The sequence below is a fragment of the Schistocerca piceifrons genome, chromosome 6, assembly GCF_021461385.2.
Source record: "Schistocerca piceifrons isolate TAMUIC-IGC-003096 chromosome 6, iqSchPice1.1, whole genome shotgun sequence".
Taxonomy (NCBI): domain Eukaryota; kingdom Metazoa; phylum Arthropoda; class Insecta; order Orthoptera; family Acrididae; genus Schistocerca; species Schistocerca piceifrons.
In genome coordinates, this window is record NC_060143.1 from 334,127,904 (window position 1) to 334,143,023 (window position 15,120).

At 40.1% G+C, this 15,120-nt stretch overlaps 1 protein-coding gene across 1 annotated transcript in view; it reads right to left on the minus strand.

The window, feature by feature from the left end:
• The window catches only part of LOC124802668 (dolichyl-diphosphooligosaccharide--protein glycosyltransferase 48 kDa subunit), a 48,098-nt gene that overhangs the window by 13,483 nt on the left and 19,495 nt on the right, over positions 1-15,120 (minus strand). The window contains exon 4 of the mRNA XM_047263580.1: positions 3,850-4,041. Coding sequence (XP_047119536.1) covers positions 3,850-4,041 — 192 coding nt within the window. The remainder of the gene's footprint in view (positions 1-3,849; positions 4,042-15,120) is intronic.

Genomic DNA, 15,120 nt, shown 5'->3' on the forward strand with positions numbered 1-15,120 from the left:
CATGATACATAAAATATCTACTCACTAACTGGCAGCAAGGAAACACACAAACAAATTGGTTTAACTTTTACAAGCTTTCAGAGCCAGTGGCTCCTTCTGCTGAAAGAAGAGTTGAAAGGGAAGGAAGAGGGGTGAAAGAAAAGGACTGGAGAGGTTTCGGGAAAGGGGTACAGTTCAGAAAAGTCACCCAGAATCCCAGGTCACGGGAGAGTTACCGGACGGGATGGGAAGAAAAGAAAGAGTGTTGGGGACTGCATCAGACGAGATTTGAAAGCCTGAGAGCTTACATGTGGAAGGCAGGGCAACATGCAAGACAGATTACTACTAAAACATCGTTAATCCTTCTGCTTCAGCATTTCTTCAGAGTAACTACTCATTTTTTCACTCCATTTTAGTTTTCTACATCTTTCATTTTCTGACCTATTTATTTTTCACTGCCGCCCCCCCCCCCCCCCCCCAATCTCTGTCACATATTGTGCATGATGTTTTAATAGTAATTTCTGTCTTACATACTACCCTGTCTTCCACCTTTAAGCTCTCAGGTTTTCAAATCCCATCCAGTGTAGCTCCCAACAATCGGTCTTCCCTTCTCATCCCATCCGGTACGTCTCCCCTGACCCGGGGTTCAAAGTGACTTTTCTGAACTGTACCCCCTTTCCTAAACCTCTTAGTACTTTTCCTTCATCCCTCTTCCTTTCCCTTCAACTCTTCTGCCAGAAGAAGGAGCCACTGGCTGCGAATGCTTGTAAAGTTAAACACCTTTGTTTGTGTGTTCCCCTGATGCCACTTGATGGGCAGATTTTTTATTTATCCTTTTACATTATATTGTCAATGAGAGATTATGGACAGCCATACAAAAGACACAACAAGAAACAGGAAAACTGATGTAGCTAGTGAAAGTAGATCAAGTGTGGCTGGAAGAACTACAGTTAGGAATTTGCCAAAACAATTTCCAAATTTTAAGCCAGATGGGGACAAGCATCCCATTTACTTTTTATGTGTATTTTCGATACCTTTAGCTAAGAACTGGGAAGACCATATGAAATTAGATATTACACCCAAAAAACAATCAGATGAAATAAGAAAGACAGTAGAGCAGGGTTCACAAAGAGATGCAGATTTAAGAGTACATAAGTTTAACAGACATGCATATACTACAATATTCAATATAGATGAGGTAATTCTAGTTCAAGATCATTGTCACAGTTCAAATATCAAGAATGAAACTAGCAAATTTTTCCAGAGACATTGTGGACCACACAAAATAACTGATATTCCACTTCGCAAGGCAGATCCTATAACAGGGCAAGATAAAGACCTGTACAATACAGACATAAACCCCCAGGTGAGCTCGCACTCTTAGCAGGTTCGGTGGAGTGATGTTCACTAGGTACCAAGTTAACTGTTTCATTATTTCTGTAAAACTGTTTCTTCCCTCTTTTTCTATCCTGTCGTGTTTCTGATATTGTTTACTATCATATCCCAAAAGTGAGTGAAAGGCTATGACTGTTGGTGCGAAGACAGTGACATACTCTCTTTTAACATATTGCAGTTGCATTCGCTGGTAATGTGTTTCTGAAACCATCTTCAAAGTAGTACTGCCCAATTACACCCTCAGCCCATATTTCACACAACACAGTCACTTGTTGTGGATGTAATGGCTTCTCCGTAATTACTTTGGGGGGGGGGGGGGTGTCTGTGCTCCAAGTACTGTAATTCAGCTTGTTCACAAACCCATTTGACAGAAAGTGTGCCTAGTCACTAAGTCATCAAAAACACACAAACAAGACAGAGAACTTTTGTTACCTTCCAGAAAAACTATAGAAAGCACACCACCAAACTACTTTATTCATTCCCTTTCACATATTAATTCTGTCACAAACTTTGTTATTTCTGATTCGTAACCATCAAGTTTGTAATACAACAGACTAATAATATTTTGGAAAGCAGATTTGCTATCTGCATCAACTATAATTGTGTTTTTTCATGTCTTCCACATGATATCGTACTCTGCTTTACTATATTTAGGGTTGATAAAGCTCTCTATCTCAGATCACCATAGAAAATGAACTGTTGTCAAGTTGAAATGTTTTGCACAGCTGTACAGGTTTTGCGTGCGTGCGGAGAGGGAGGGTCGTGTGCATGCTCTTCTACTCCTTAAATTGTTTACATTCCACCAGAATTACCAAAAAGATAAAATGTTGTACTTTATAACAAAATAGTGAAACCTCCAGTTCGCAATATCAACCAAGGCCTCCTCAGAGACGTAAAACAGCAGTTGCACAAGGAAGAATACTTTGCACTTACTATTTCTCAAATTGCCACAAATTACGTTACTTGGCTTGGCTTGGCTTGGCTTGGCTAGTGTGAAGTAAAATCACAGCTGCCTCTCTAAAACTTGCTATGGTGAAAGGAGACAATGCATGGAGTGCTTCATGAACTGCATCATGGTTCTTCAGTTTACTTTCTAATTTTTAAATTAGCTGATGTGGACGTATAAGTCTCTGTCAATTTTTTGATCAAGTTAGATTTTTCATATTTGTATTGTGAAACAATAAGTGTGCTCTCACAATAAATTTTAACCAAATTTTTAGCTGAAATAAACACTACCAACGCATTGAAACATACCAATATATGATCATTAGGACACGTGAGACATGGAGTGTTGATCTCAGGAGCAGCCTGCCATGTTCACAGACTCATGTAAATTTTGCAACAATCTGATTTCATTTATCTGATCATTTTAGAACTACATTTATTATACTGATTCAAATTCTGTCATTAATTTCATTTCAACTTTAGCAAGCATACATATACCTCCATGGTGGTTTGTTTTAATTTTAGCAAACATACATATCCCTCTGAGCTGTTCAACTGTTATTAATCAATACTTGAACATAAAACAAACAACTTTCATTTTGTAGCTGCAGGATACCTTTCAGAGGAAGTAAAACAATGTTTTCATTAGTATTTATGGAATGAACACTGCAAATGTTAGGAACATCTTCCAACTAATAATCTTCACAATATAAGCAACTTTATAAAAAGTGTTGTTATTGAACATATTTTATGAATTTCTATGCTAAAAGCTATGTAAAACTTTATGTTGCAGTGAGAGAGGAGCAAACTAAGACATAATTCCATGATGTCGTCCTGTAAATGCCATCATGTTTTTGAAGGTAATCCACAAATTTTCTGTTTCTAATAATGGATGACTTAACCAGTATTTGTTGGCAAATCAGCCATCAGGGTCTCAGTTTTCCGCCAGTTTTTGTCAGGCAGTTTTGTTACAGTTTTGTAACTATATTACACAGCAAACATGTAATTCTGAAAGAGAAATGTTGTGTCAAACTGAATTTCTTGAAATTTCTCTTGCAACTAACAAATCCTTAGCTACACTGTCAAGAACTCAGCAAGTTGCAGTATGATTTTAGTGGAACAGACACTTGCAAATTCTTTTATACCCACTGCAGCATCAGAGATCACTGAGAAACGAAGATGAGTATTTGCTGGTAATTGTTAGACCGTGTTGCATTTCAACATGTAAGAACACACAATTATCTAATGTGTTTTTACAATAAAATCACTTATTGAGAAGGCACGTAAGCTACAAATTATGACCTCACTGTAGCACCTTTTGAATGTTAGCGACAGTAACCTGAAAGTGAGCAAACATCTTTAACAGCCACACTACGATGAGTAACAGAACATTCACGCTCAAGTTTTCTTTAATAGATAAGCACATTCTCTTAGTTTTTACCTGCTGCTTATGCTTAGCATAATAAAAAACTGATGAGATTAATTTTTGAGAACTGTAAGGCACATTTACTCACACTCTTGAGAACATACCTCACGTAACTGCTGATCAGGTGAATATGAATATGCAGAGGAGCTGGCATGCAGAATTGGCAAAACCAAAGGATTCTCTCTGTCAGCCACCAGGCCAGTACCCTGGAATAATAGTGGAGGCAGGTCTTTCACAGGGCCTGTGATAGTAGGTGCTTCAATCAAGTTTGCTGGCTCTGCTACAATCAGTGTGTGCTGAAAAATTTATTACAGAATTTAGAATTTAAAGAAGACTTATGTGCTACAGTTTATGTGTTATACTACATATACCACGAATGAAATATATGTATTAAGAGCACTTTTAGCTATTTTTCAATCACTGTCTCAACTCTTGATCCATTTGAGGACTTTTATAGGTGATAAAAGTGTCAGGCCTGATAATCGAGGGGCCAAGATCGTGACAACTGTACACACAATATTAGGCAGACTTATGAGTTGCTATTTCACTTTAGCTGTATCCTCCCTTCATCTTCTGTACATGAACTTAAACAGGCTGTAACAAACTACACTTTTTTGTTGCTACATTGATGACAATGTAATATTGTCTCCAACTGAAAGTGTGTCAGATTATTTAACAAGGCTATGTAAACAGTATCCACATTCCTATGTAAGCAATTGTATTCCCTCCTGTGTTTCAATTTAACCTCAAATGTCAAGTACAGAATGATAAGTCACGAACTTCAGTTCATGTTCATAAGTTTAACCAAGGGTAAATTTGGTTATCAAACTAGAGGAAGGAGTGTCATCGTAATGGTTGATTTTATAACTTCTTTTTTCCATTCAATTCTTACAAGAAGTGAAGAATGTGACATTTCTTACCATGTGGAGCAATGTATGACAGTTTGGGAGACATGGAACCATGACAAGCAGCTTCTAGAACACTCTTGCCAGAAAATGTGAGTGAATAAGCGAACACCCTTCTCGGAAGAATGGACTTAACCAAAAAATGCAAGCAAGCAAATAGTATGTCCCTTTGAAGTGTATTTTAAAAAATGTTTCCACAAGAAACTTGGCTATTATAAATATGCTATTGATTCTGACATCAGCAGACACTGATAAAGAATTAGGAGGCCACCAAGTAAAAAGTAAATATGAAAACGTAATTCATTACAGGAAGGACATGGCATTTCTATACACTGAAGAGCCACCCCAACCTCTGTACTACAAGTGGGGCTGTGCCAATAGAGTGCATCTTGCTGACAGCTTACCACTTTGATGTCACTATGCAGTGGTATTGTGCCACCTATCTAGGTACTGTTAAGTGTCTCTCGATAGCTGTGCAGTCTTTCATTGTTTCCATGTCACCTCTGCCATGCTATTAGTTAAGCCTCAACTACGCTACATACAAGTCTAGCAGGTTGCATCAACTGACAAAGACCATGAGGGCTAAATGGTTTCAATCAATGAATGCCGTGTTTATTAAATTTGTTGGGAAAGTGTTTGAACAGCAAATTGCACAACGATTTAGTACTGTATCTACTAAAGCTCTACATAGTAGTAGCAACACTACAAAATATTATAAAGTGTAATTGAGCTTTATAATGACAAACTCACTCTGCTATTTAAATGGCTACAATAATAGTTAGAAAATTTAAAATAAATAAGTTATGGCAATTAGTATCAATGTAACTTAAAGGGTGATATACCTCCATTCCATTCTCAACCTCGCGCAATTATTTTGACTGTATTTTGCAAAAAGGAAGCACACCTCCATGGCATACCTGCACTGACAGCAGAAAAAGTGGGTGAAATTGACCGACAGTCAGCTCATCTTGAGGCAGCACTATAGCTCCTGATAACCGCTCACAAGTAAAAGCAAATGAGTTCCCTCTGGCTCATGTGCATTTCTTTTGTTACATCACGATAAACTAATTTCACATTCTTGCTTCCATTAGAACACAAACTTCCCATCACGCACAACTTTAAACATTGTCAGGTCAATAGTTTTGTACGCTGATATGCATGTGTACCCGTGTTCTATGGGTAGCATCTTAGAGTCATAATCAGAACGTCTTCGGTCCCGGGTTCGATCCCCGCCACTGCCAAAATTTTGATAAATAATCAGCATTGGCGGCCGAAGACTTCCGGCATAAGAAGTCAGCCTTATTCTGCCAACGGCCTTGTCAAAGAGGGCAGAGGAGCGGATAGAGGTTCAGGGCACTCTCTTGTCCTAGGGGTGGGAAATTGCCCCTAAAGGCGGAAGAATCAGCAATGATCAACGACATGAGGACGCAGAAGGCAATGGAAACCACTGCATTAAAGACACGTAACGTGTATCCACAGGACATGTGGCCTGTAATTGAAGAAGTGTCATGATGATCTCTCCATGGGCAAAAGATTCTGGAACAGTCCCCCATTCGGATCTCCAGGAGAGGACTGCCAAGGGGAAGGTTACCATGAGAAAAAGATTGAATAATCTACGAAAGGATAACGTTCTACGAGTCGGGGCGTGGAATTTCAGAAGCTTGAACGTGGTAGGGAAACTAGAAAATCTGAAAAGGGAAATGCAAAGGCTCAATCTAGATATAGTAGGGGTCAGTGAAGTGAAGTGGAAGGAAGACAAGGATTTCTGGTCAGATGAGTATCGAGTAATATCAACAGCAGCAGAAAATGGTATAACAGGTGTAGGATTCGTAATGAATAGGAAGGTAGGGCAAAGGGTGTGTTACTGTGAACAGTTCAGTGACCGGGTTGTTCTAATCAGAATCGACAGCAGACCAACACCGACAACGATAGTTCAGGTATACATGCCGACGTCGCAAGCTGAAGATGAACAGATAGAGAAAGTGTATGAGGATATTTAAAGGGTAATGCAGTTTGTAAAGGGGGACGAAAATCTAATAGTCATGGGCGACTGGAATGCAGTTGTAGGGGAAGGAGTAGAAGAAAAGGTAACAGGAGAATATGGGCTTGGGACAAGGAATGAAAGAGGAGAAAGACTAATTGAGGTCTGTAACTAGTTTCAGCTAGTAATACCGAATACCCTGTTCAAGAATCACAAGAGGAGGTGGTGTACTTGGAATAGGCCGGGAGATACGGGAAGATTTCAATTAGATTACACCATGGTCAGACAGAGATTCCGAAATCAGATACTGGATTGTAAGGCGTACCCATGAGCAGATATAGACGCAGACCACAATATAGTAGTGATGAAGAGTAGGCTGACGTTCAAGACATTAGTCAGGAAGAATCAATACGCAAAGAAGTGGGATATGGAAGTACTAAGGAATGACGAGATACGTTTGAAGTTCTCTAACGCTATAGATACAGCAATAAGGAATAGCGCAGTAGGCAGTACAGTTGAAGAGGAATGGACATCTCTAAAAAGGGCCATCACAGGAGTTGGGAAGGAAAACATAGGTACAAAGAAGGTAGCTGCGAAGAAACCATGGGTAACAGAAGAAATACTTCAGTTGATAGATGAAAGGAGGAAGTACAAACATGTTCCGGAAAAATCAGGAATACAGAAACACAAGTCGCTGAGGAATGAAATAAATAGGAAGTGCAGGGAAGCTAAGATGAAATGGCTGCAGGAAAAATGTGAAGACATCGAAAAAGATATGATGGTCGGAAGGACAGACTCGGCATACAGGAAAGTCAAATCAACCTTTGGTGACATTAAAAGCAACGATGGTAACATTAAGAGTGCAACGGGAATTCCACTGTTAAATGCAGAGGAGAGAGCAGATAGGTGGAAAGAATACATTGAAAGCCTCTATGAGGGTGAAGATTTGTCTGACGTGATAGAAGAAGAAACAGGAGTCGATTTAGAAGAGATAGGGGATCCAGTATTAGAATCAGAATTTAAAAGAGCTTTGGAGGACTTACGGTCAAATAAGGCAGAAGGGACATATAACATTCCATCAGAATTTCTAAAATCATTGGGGGAAGTGGCAACAAAATGACTGTTCACGTTGGCGTGTAGAATATATGAGTCTGGCGATATACCATCTGACTTTCGGAAAAGCATCATCCACACAATTCCGAAGACGGCAAGAGCTGACAAGTGCGAGAATTATCGCACAATCAGCTTAACAGCTCATGCATCGAAGCTGCTTACAAGAATAATATACAGAAGAATGGAAAAGAGAATGCGCTAAGTGACGATCAGTTTGGCTTTAGGAAAAGTAAAGGGACAGGAGAGGCAATTCTGACGTTACGGCTAATAATGGAAGCAAGGCTAAAGAAAAATCAAGATGCTTTCATAGGATTTGTTGACCTGGAAAAAGCGTTCGACAATATAAAATGGTGCAAGCTGTTCGAGATTCTGAAAAAAGTAGGGGTAAGCTATAGGGAGAGACGGGTCATATACAATATGTACAACAACCAAAAGGGAATAATAAGAGTGGACAATCAAGAACGAAGTGCTCGTATTAAGAACGGTGTAAGACAAGGCTGTAGCCTTTCGCCCCCAACTCTTCAATCTGTACATCGAGGAAGCAATGATGGAAATAAAAGAAAGGTTCAGGAGTGGAATTAAAATACAAGGTGAAAGGATATCAATGATACGATTCGCTGATGACATTGCTATCCTGAGTGAAAGTGAAGAAGAATTAAATGATCTGCTGAACGGAATGAACAGTCTAATGAGTACACAGTATGGTTTGAGAGTAAATCGGAGAAAGACGAAGGTAATGAGAAGTAGTAGAAATGAGAACAGCGAGAAACTTAACATCAGGATTGATGGTAACGAAGTCAATGAAGTTAAGGAATTCTGCTACCTAGGCAGTAAAATAACCAATGACGGACGTAGCAAAGAGGACATCAAAAGCACACTCGCTATTGCAAAAAAGGCATTTCTGGCCAAGAGAAGTCTACTAATATCAAATACCGGCCTTAATTTGAGGAAGAAATTTCTGAGGATGTACGTCTGGAGTACAGCATTGTATGGTAGTGAAACATGGACTGTGGGAAAACCGGAACAGAAGAGAATCAAAGCATTTGAGATGTGGTGCTATAGACGAATGTTGAAAATTAGGTGGACTGATAAGGTAAGGAATGAGGAGGTTCTACGCAGAATCGGAGAGGAAAGGAATACGTGGAAAACACTGATAAGGAGAAGGGACAGGATGATAGGACATCTGCTAAGACATGAGGGAATGACTTCCATGGTACTAGAGGGAGCTGTAGAGGGCAAAAACTGTAGAAGAAGACAGAGATTGGAATACGTCAAGCAAATAATTGAGGACGTAGGTTGCAAGTGCTACTCTGAGATGAAGAGGTCAGCACAGGAAAGGAATTCGTGGCGGGCCGCATCAAACCAGTCAGTAGACTGATGGGGGGGGAAAAAAAAAAAAAACACTGAAAGCATTGTAAGTCATCTGGATCAAGCTGAACGGACTTTGTAATTTTAACGTTTTGTCTGGCATCCAAGTGAAATTTTAGAAAATCTAAAACCTTCTACTTCATGATAAATTTTATTATTGTCATTAGTAATATTAGGGACATGGCAAGAACTTTGATTTCACAATCAATCATGATGGCTGTAGAACAGCTCATAGCCCCGTGAGAGTTATGGATATGACTGTTACCTCACTTCCAACTTCACTAACATGCCTTCTTTTGAGTTGATAGCACCCGCCAACTAACAGGGAGGAATGGTGGGGAGTCAGGCCAATTGGTTTGGTTGGAGTTCCAACCTGCCTACACACATCATAAAAATGTGACAACATGTCGGATCCATTATTGGTTAATACAAATTGTAGCACCCATAAAGCCAGTACCTAATTTTTAAAACTTTGCTTTTTGTTGCAAATTACAACTAAAGTTAATAAAGTTTATACACCCATTATTTGTATCATAGGCAGTTGGTGATACCTAATATGACAGCTTTTGTTTTATTTTGTTGTTCTTTAACATGTTTTTCCCTGCAGCTTCCCTATTCAAAGATTAATCCTTTAACTGCTCTGGACGTGTTAACGCACGTGCCTTTGTACCTGTCCCTGTGTACTCTGAACGTGTTTTTGTGCGCCACCAGTCCTTCTACTTGGTACTCTGAATGTGTCTACGCATATAACAACTGTTGTCAATGGACTTAAATTCTAAGAAAGTGAAGAATATCATAGATGGTTTCCATTTTCCAGAAGGGGAATAGAAGAGAGACTAACTGCTACACAAGCATTAGTGTGAAATGCAAGATACTCCACTTATTTGACAAAACTGTGTGTAAGAACCCCTCCCCCATGAACCATGGACCTTGCCATTGGTGGGAAGGCTTGCTTGCCTCAGTGATACAGATAGCCATAATGTAGGTGCAACCACAACGGAGAGGTATTTGTTGAGAGGCCAGACAAATGCGTTGTTCCTGAAAAGGGGCAGCATCCTTTTCAGTAGTTCTGGGGACAACAGACTGGATGATTGACTGATGTGGCCTTGTAATACTAACCAAAACGGCCTTGCTGTGCTGGTACTGCGAACGGCTGAAAGCAAGGGGAAACTAAAGCCGTAATTTTTCCCGAGGGCATGCAGCATGGTTAAATGATGATGGCGTCCTCTTAGGTAAAATATTCCGGAGGTAAAATAGTCCTCCCATTTGGATCTCCGGGCAGGGACTACTCAGAAGGACTTCGTTATCACGAGAAAGAAAACTGGCATTCTACGGATCGGAGCATGGAATGTCAGATCCCTTTCTTGGGCAGGTAGGTTAGAAAATTCAAAAAGGGAAATTGACAGGTTAAAGTTAGATATAGTGGGAATTAGTGAATTTCGGTGGCAGGAGGAACAAGACTTCTGGTCAGGTGAATACAGGGTTATAAATACAAAATCAAATAGAGCTAATGCAGGAGTAGGTTTAATAATGAATAAAAAAAATAGGAATGCAGGTAAGCTACTACAAACAGCATACTGAACGCATTATTGTGGCCAAGATAGACACGAAGACAAGTTTATATGCCAACTAGCTCAGCAGGTGATGAAGAAATTGATGAAATGTATGATGAGATAAAAGAAATTATTCAGATAGTGAAGGGAGATGAAAATTTAATAGTCATGGGTGACTGGACTTCGATAGTAGGAAAAGGGAGAGAAGGAAACGTAGTAGGTGAATATTGATTGGGGGTATGAAATGAAAGAGGAAGCCGCCTGGTAGAATTTTGCACAGAGCATAACTTAATCATAGCTAACACTTGGTTCAAGAACCATGAAAGAAGGTTGTATACATGGAAGAAGCCTGGAGGTACTAGAAGGTATCAGATAGATTATATAATGGTAAGATAGAGATTCAGGCACCAGGTTTTAAATGGTAAGACATTTCCAGGGGCAGATGTGGACTCTGACCACAATCTATTGGTTATGACCTGTAAATTAAAACTGAAGAAATTAAATAAGGTGGGAATTTAAGGAGATGGGACCTGGATAAACTGACTAAACCAGAGGTTGTACAGAGTTTCAGGGAGAGCATAAGGGAACAATTGACAGGAATGGGGGAAAGAAATACAGTAGAAGAAGAATGGGTAGCTTTGAGGGATGAAGCAGTGAAGGCAGCAGAGGATCAAGTAGGTAAAAAGGTGAAGGCCAGTAGAAATCCTTGGGTAACTGAAGAAATATTGAATTTAATTGATGAAAGAAGAAAATATAAAAATGCAGTAAATGAAGCAGGCAAAAAGGAATACAAACGTCTCAAAAATGAGATCGACAGGAAGTGAAAAATGTCTAGGCAGGGATGGAGAAAAGAGAACTACTTGTATGAATATCAAGAGCTCAGATGGAAACTCAGTTCTTAGCAAAAAAGGGAAAGCAAAAAGGTGGAAGGAGTATATAGAGTGTCTATACAAGAATGATGTACTTGAGGACAATATTATGGAAATGGAAGAGGATGTAGATGAAATGGGAGATATGATACTGCATGAAGAGTTTGTCAGAGCACTGAAAGACCTGCGTCGAAACAAGACCTCGGGAGTAAACAACATTCTATTAGAACTACTGACACCCTTGGGAGAGCCAGTCCTGACAAAACTCTACCATCTGGTGAGCAAGATGTATGAGACAGGCAAAATACCCTCAGACTTCAAGAAGAATATAATAATTCTAATCCCAAAGAAAGCAGGTGTTGACAGACATGAAAATTACCAAACTATCAGTTTAATAAGTCACAGCTGCAAAAATACTAACGCGAATTCTTTACAGACAAATGGAAAAACTGGAAGAAGCCGACCTCGAGGAAGGTCAGTTTGCATTCCATGGAAATGTTGGAACACGTGAGGCGATACTGACCCTACGACTTATCTTAGAAAATAGGTTAAGGAAAGGCAAACCTACGTTTCTAGCATTTGTAGACTTAGAGAAATCTTTTGACAAGGTTGACAAATACTCTCTTTCAAATTCTGAAGGCAACAGAGGTAAAATACAGGGAGTGAAAGGCTATTTACAACTTGTACAGAAACCAGATGGCAGTTATAAGAGTCGAGGGTCATGAAAGGGAAGCAATGGTTGGGAAGTGAGTGAGACAGGGTTGTAGCCTCTCCCCGATGTTATTCAATCTGCATATTGAGCAAGCAATAAAGGAAAGAAAAGAAAAATTTGGAGTACGTATTAAAATGCACTGAGAAGAAATAAAAACTTTGAGGTTCACTGATGACATTGCAATTCTGTCAGAGACAGCATAGGACCTGGGAGTGTAGCTGAACGGAATGGACAGTGTTTTGAAAGGAGGATATAAGATGAACATCAACAAAAGCAAAACAAGGATAATGGGATGTAGTCGAATTAAGTCGGGTGATGCTGAGGAAATTAGTTTAGGAAATGAGACACTTGAAGTAGTAGACGACTTTTGCTATTTGGGGAGCAAAATAACTGATAATTGTTGAAGTAGAGAGGATATAAAATTTAGACTACAATGGCAAGGAAAGCATTTCTGAAGAAGAGAAACTTGTTAACGTCGAGTATAGATTTAAGTGTCAGGAAGTCCTTTCTGAAAGTATTTGTATGGAGTGTAGACATGTATGGAAGTGAAACATGGATGATAAATAGTTTGGACAACAAGAGAATAGAAGCTTATAAAATGTGGTGCTACAGAATAATGCTGAAGATTAGATGGGTAGATCACACAACTAATGAGGAGGTACTGAATAGGATTGGGGAGAAGAGGAGTTTGTGGCACAACTTGACTAGAAGACGGGACCAGTTGGTAGGACATGTTCTGAGGCATCAAGGGATTACAAATATAGCATTAGAGGGCAGTGTGGATGGTAAAAATGTTAGAGGGAGACCAAGAGAGGAATACACTAAGCAGATTCAGAAGGATGTAGGTTGCAGTAGGTACTGGGACATGAAGAGGCTTGCACAGTATAGAGTGGCGTGGAGGGCTACATCAAACCGGTCTCAGGACTGAAGACTACACCACCACCATGTATAAGAAGATAGGACAAAAGTGGTCACCATACTGGGGAAGACAACAGTGGGTTTAAACAGAACATGATCCTATACAGATAACGTCTATTTTATAACAGGTAATGGAGGAATTTATTGCAATATGGAAGGAGTTACATATTGCTTTTGTAGATTTGGCAAAAGCTTGTGACCAGGTCGCTAGAGCAAAACTGTGAGAAGCTAAGAAAAGAAATATACATCTAAATCAGGACACACACACACACACACACACACACACACACACACACACACACAACTATATGGTGCTGCCACCATGTAATAAATTGGGCATGCGTGTGAAGATGTGTATCTTACTCTAGCTTGTCAAAGGATAGCTAAGGTTTTTTTTTTGGGTAAGCCTATCAACAACTTAACAGTTTTGCTTTTTGATGAGTGATCTCCTTTAATCTCAAAGTATTTACATTCTACAAGAAGTTTCCTAAAATGAATATACAGATATAGATGACCTATGACCTTTTACATTTCATGACTGAAGGTTACAGACATTATAAGGTATATATTAAAAGAGGATCGAAGCTATCACAAAATGATTGAGAAAAGGTTGCAGTTATGGCACCCACATTGTTCACTTTATATGTGTAAGTTTCTCTCTGAAGATTGAGGAATATCTGTGGAGGAAAAGGGAATCTTTAAAGATGTACCGATGTTTTCATTAAGTTTATCTGCTGACCAAGTCATTCTAACAAGATGAAAATGACCATGATTTCATGATACAACATTAATATCTGGAATATGACACATGGGAACTACAGGTGAGTCTTAAAAAAACCGAATATCTGGATGTGAATAGTGACACTAGATTTGAAGTACACCTGAATGATGGAGCCGTTATGAGGTAGACAGAAAAATTTAATATTAAGGGGCATACATTGACAAAAGAGTTTTTTTTTTTTTTTTTTGTGGTTTTAGGGCGCACAACTTCAATGGTCATTAGCGCCCTGACTACTCTAAGAATGCACCGCGAGGCACAAGTTGACCACAACAACTAAAAGGGAAAACACGAGAAAAGACAGACTGACAGGCATAGGATTAAAAAACAGCATCATCAAATGTCCTTAGCGAGGTTTGTCAAATTGATAAAACGAAGAACACGAGCAGCTGCTCGTGGGTCATCCGCTAAAATGGCATCGAAAGTATTTGGCAGGTTAAGATCGAGGCGCAGTGTGTTAAGATCTGGACAGGACATTAAAATGTGTCTAACCGTCAGCAAGTGCCCACATGGGCAGAACGGCGCCGGCGCAGCCGTCAGCAGATGGCGATGGCTGAACCGGCAGTGTCCAATTCTTAACCGGGCTAAAACGACCTCCTCCCGCCGAGAAGGGCGTGAGGAGGACGTCCAAGCCACGGGAAGAGGTTTTAAGGCCCGAAGCTTGTTGTCGGTAAGTGCAGCCCAATCGGCATGCCACAGAGATAAGATGCGCCGACAAATCACCCTGCTAAAATCGGACGAAGGGACGCAACAAGAAGCTGTCCGAGGCTGGAGGACCGCAGCCTTGGCCGCGGCATCTGCAGCTTCGTTCCCGGGGATACCGACATGGCCAGGAACCCACATAAAGCTAACTGGAGAACCGACGTCCGCCAGCTGCTGAAGAGAGCGTTGGATCCGGTGGACGAAAGGGTGAACCGGGTACGGATCACTGAGGCTCTGGATGGCGCTCAGGGAATCTGAGCAGATGACATAAGCAGAATGTCGGTGGCGGCAGATGTAAAGAACAGCCTGGTAGAGGGCAAAGAGCTCAGCTGTGAAGACCGAACAATGGCCATGGAGCCGGTATTTGAAACTTTGTGCCTCGACAATAAAGGAACACCCGACCCCGTCATTGGTCTTAGAGCCATCTGTATAAATGAAAGTCATGTCGATGAACTTCGAACGAAGTTCCAAAAAAC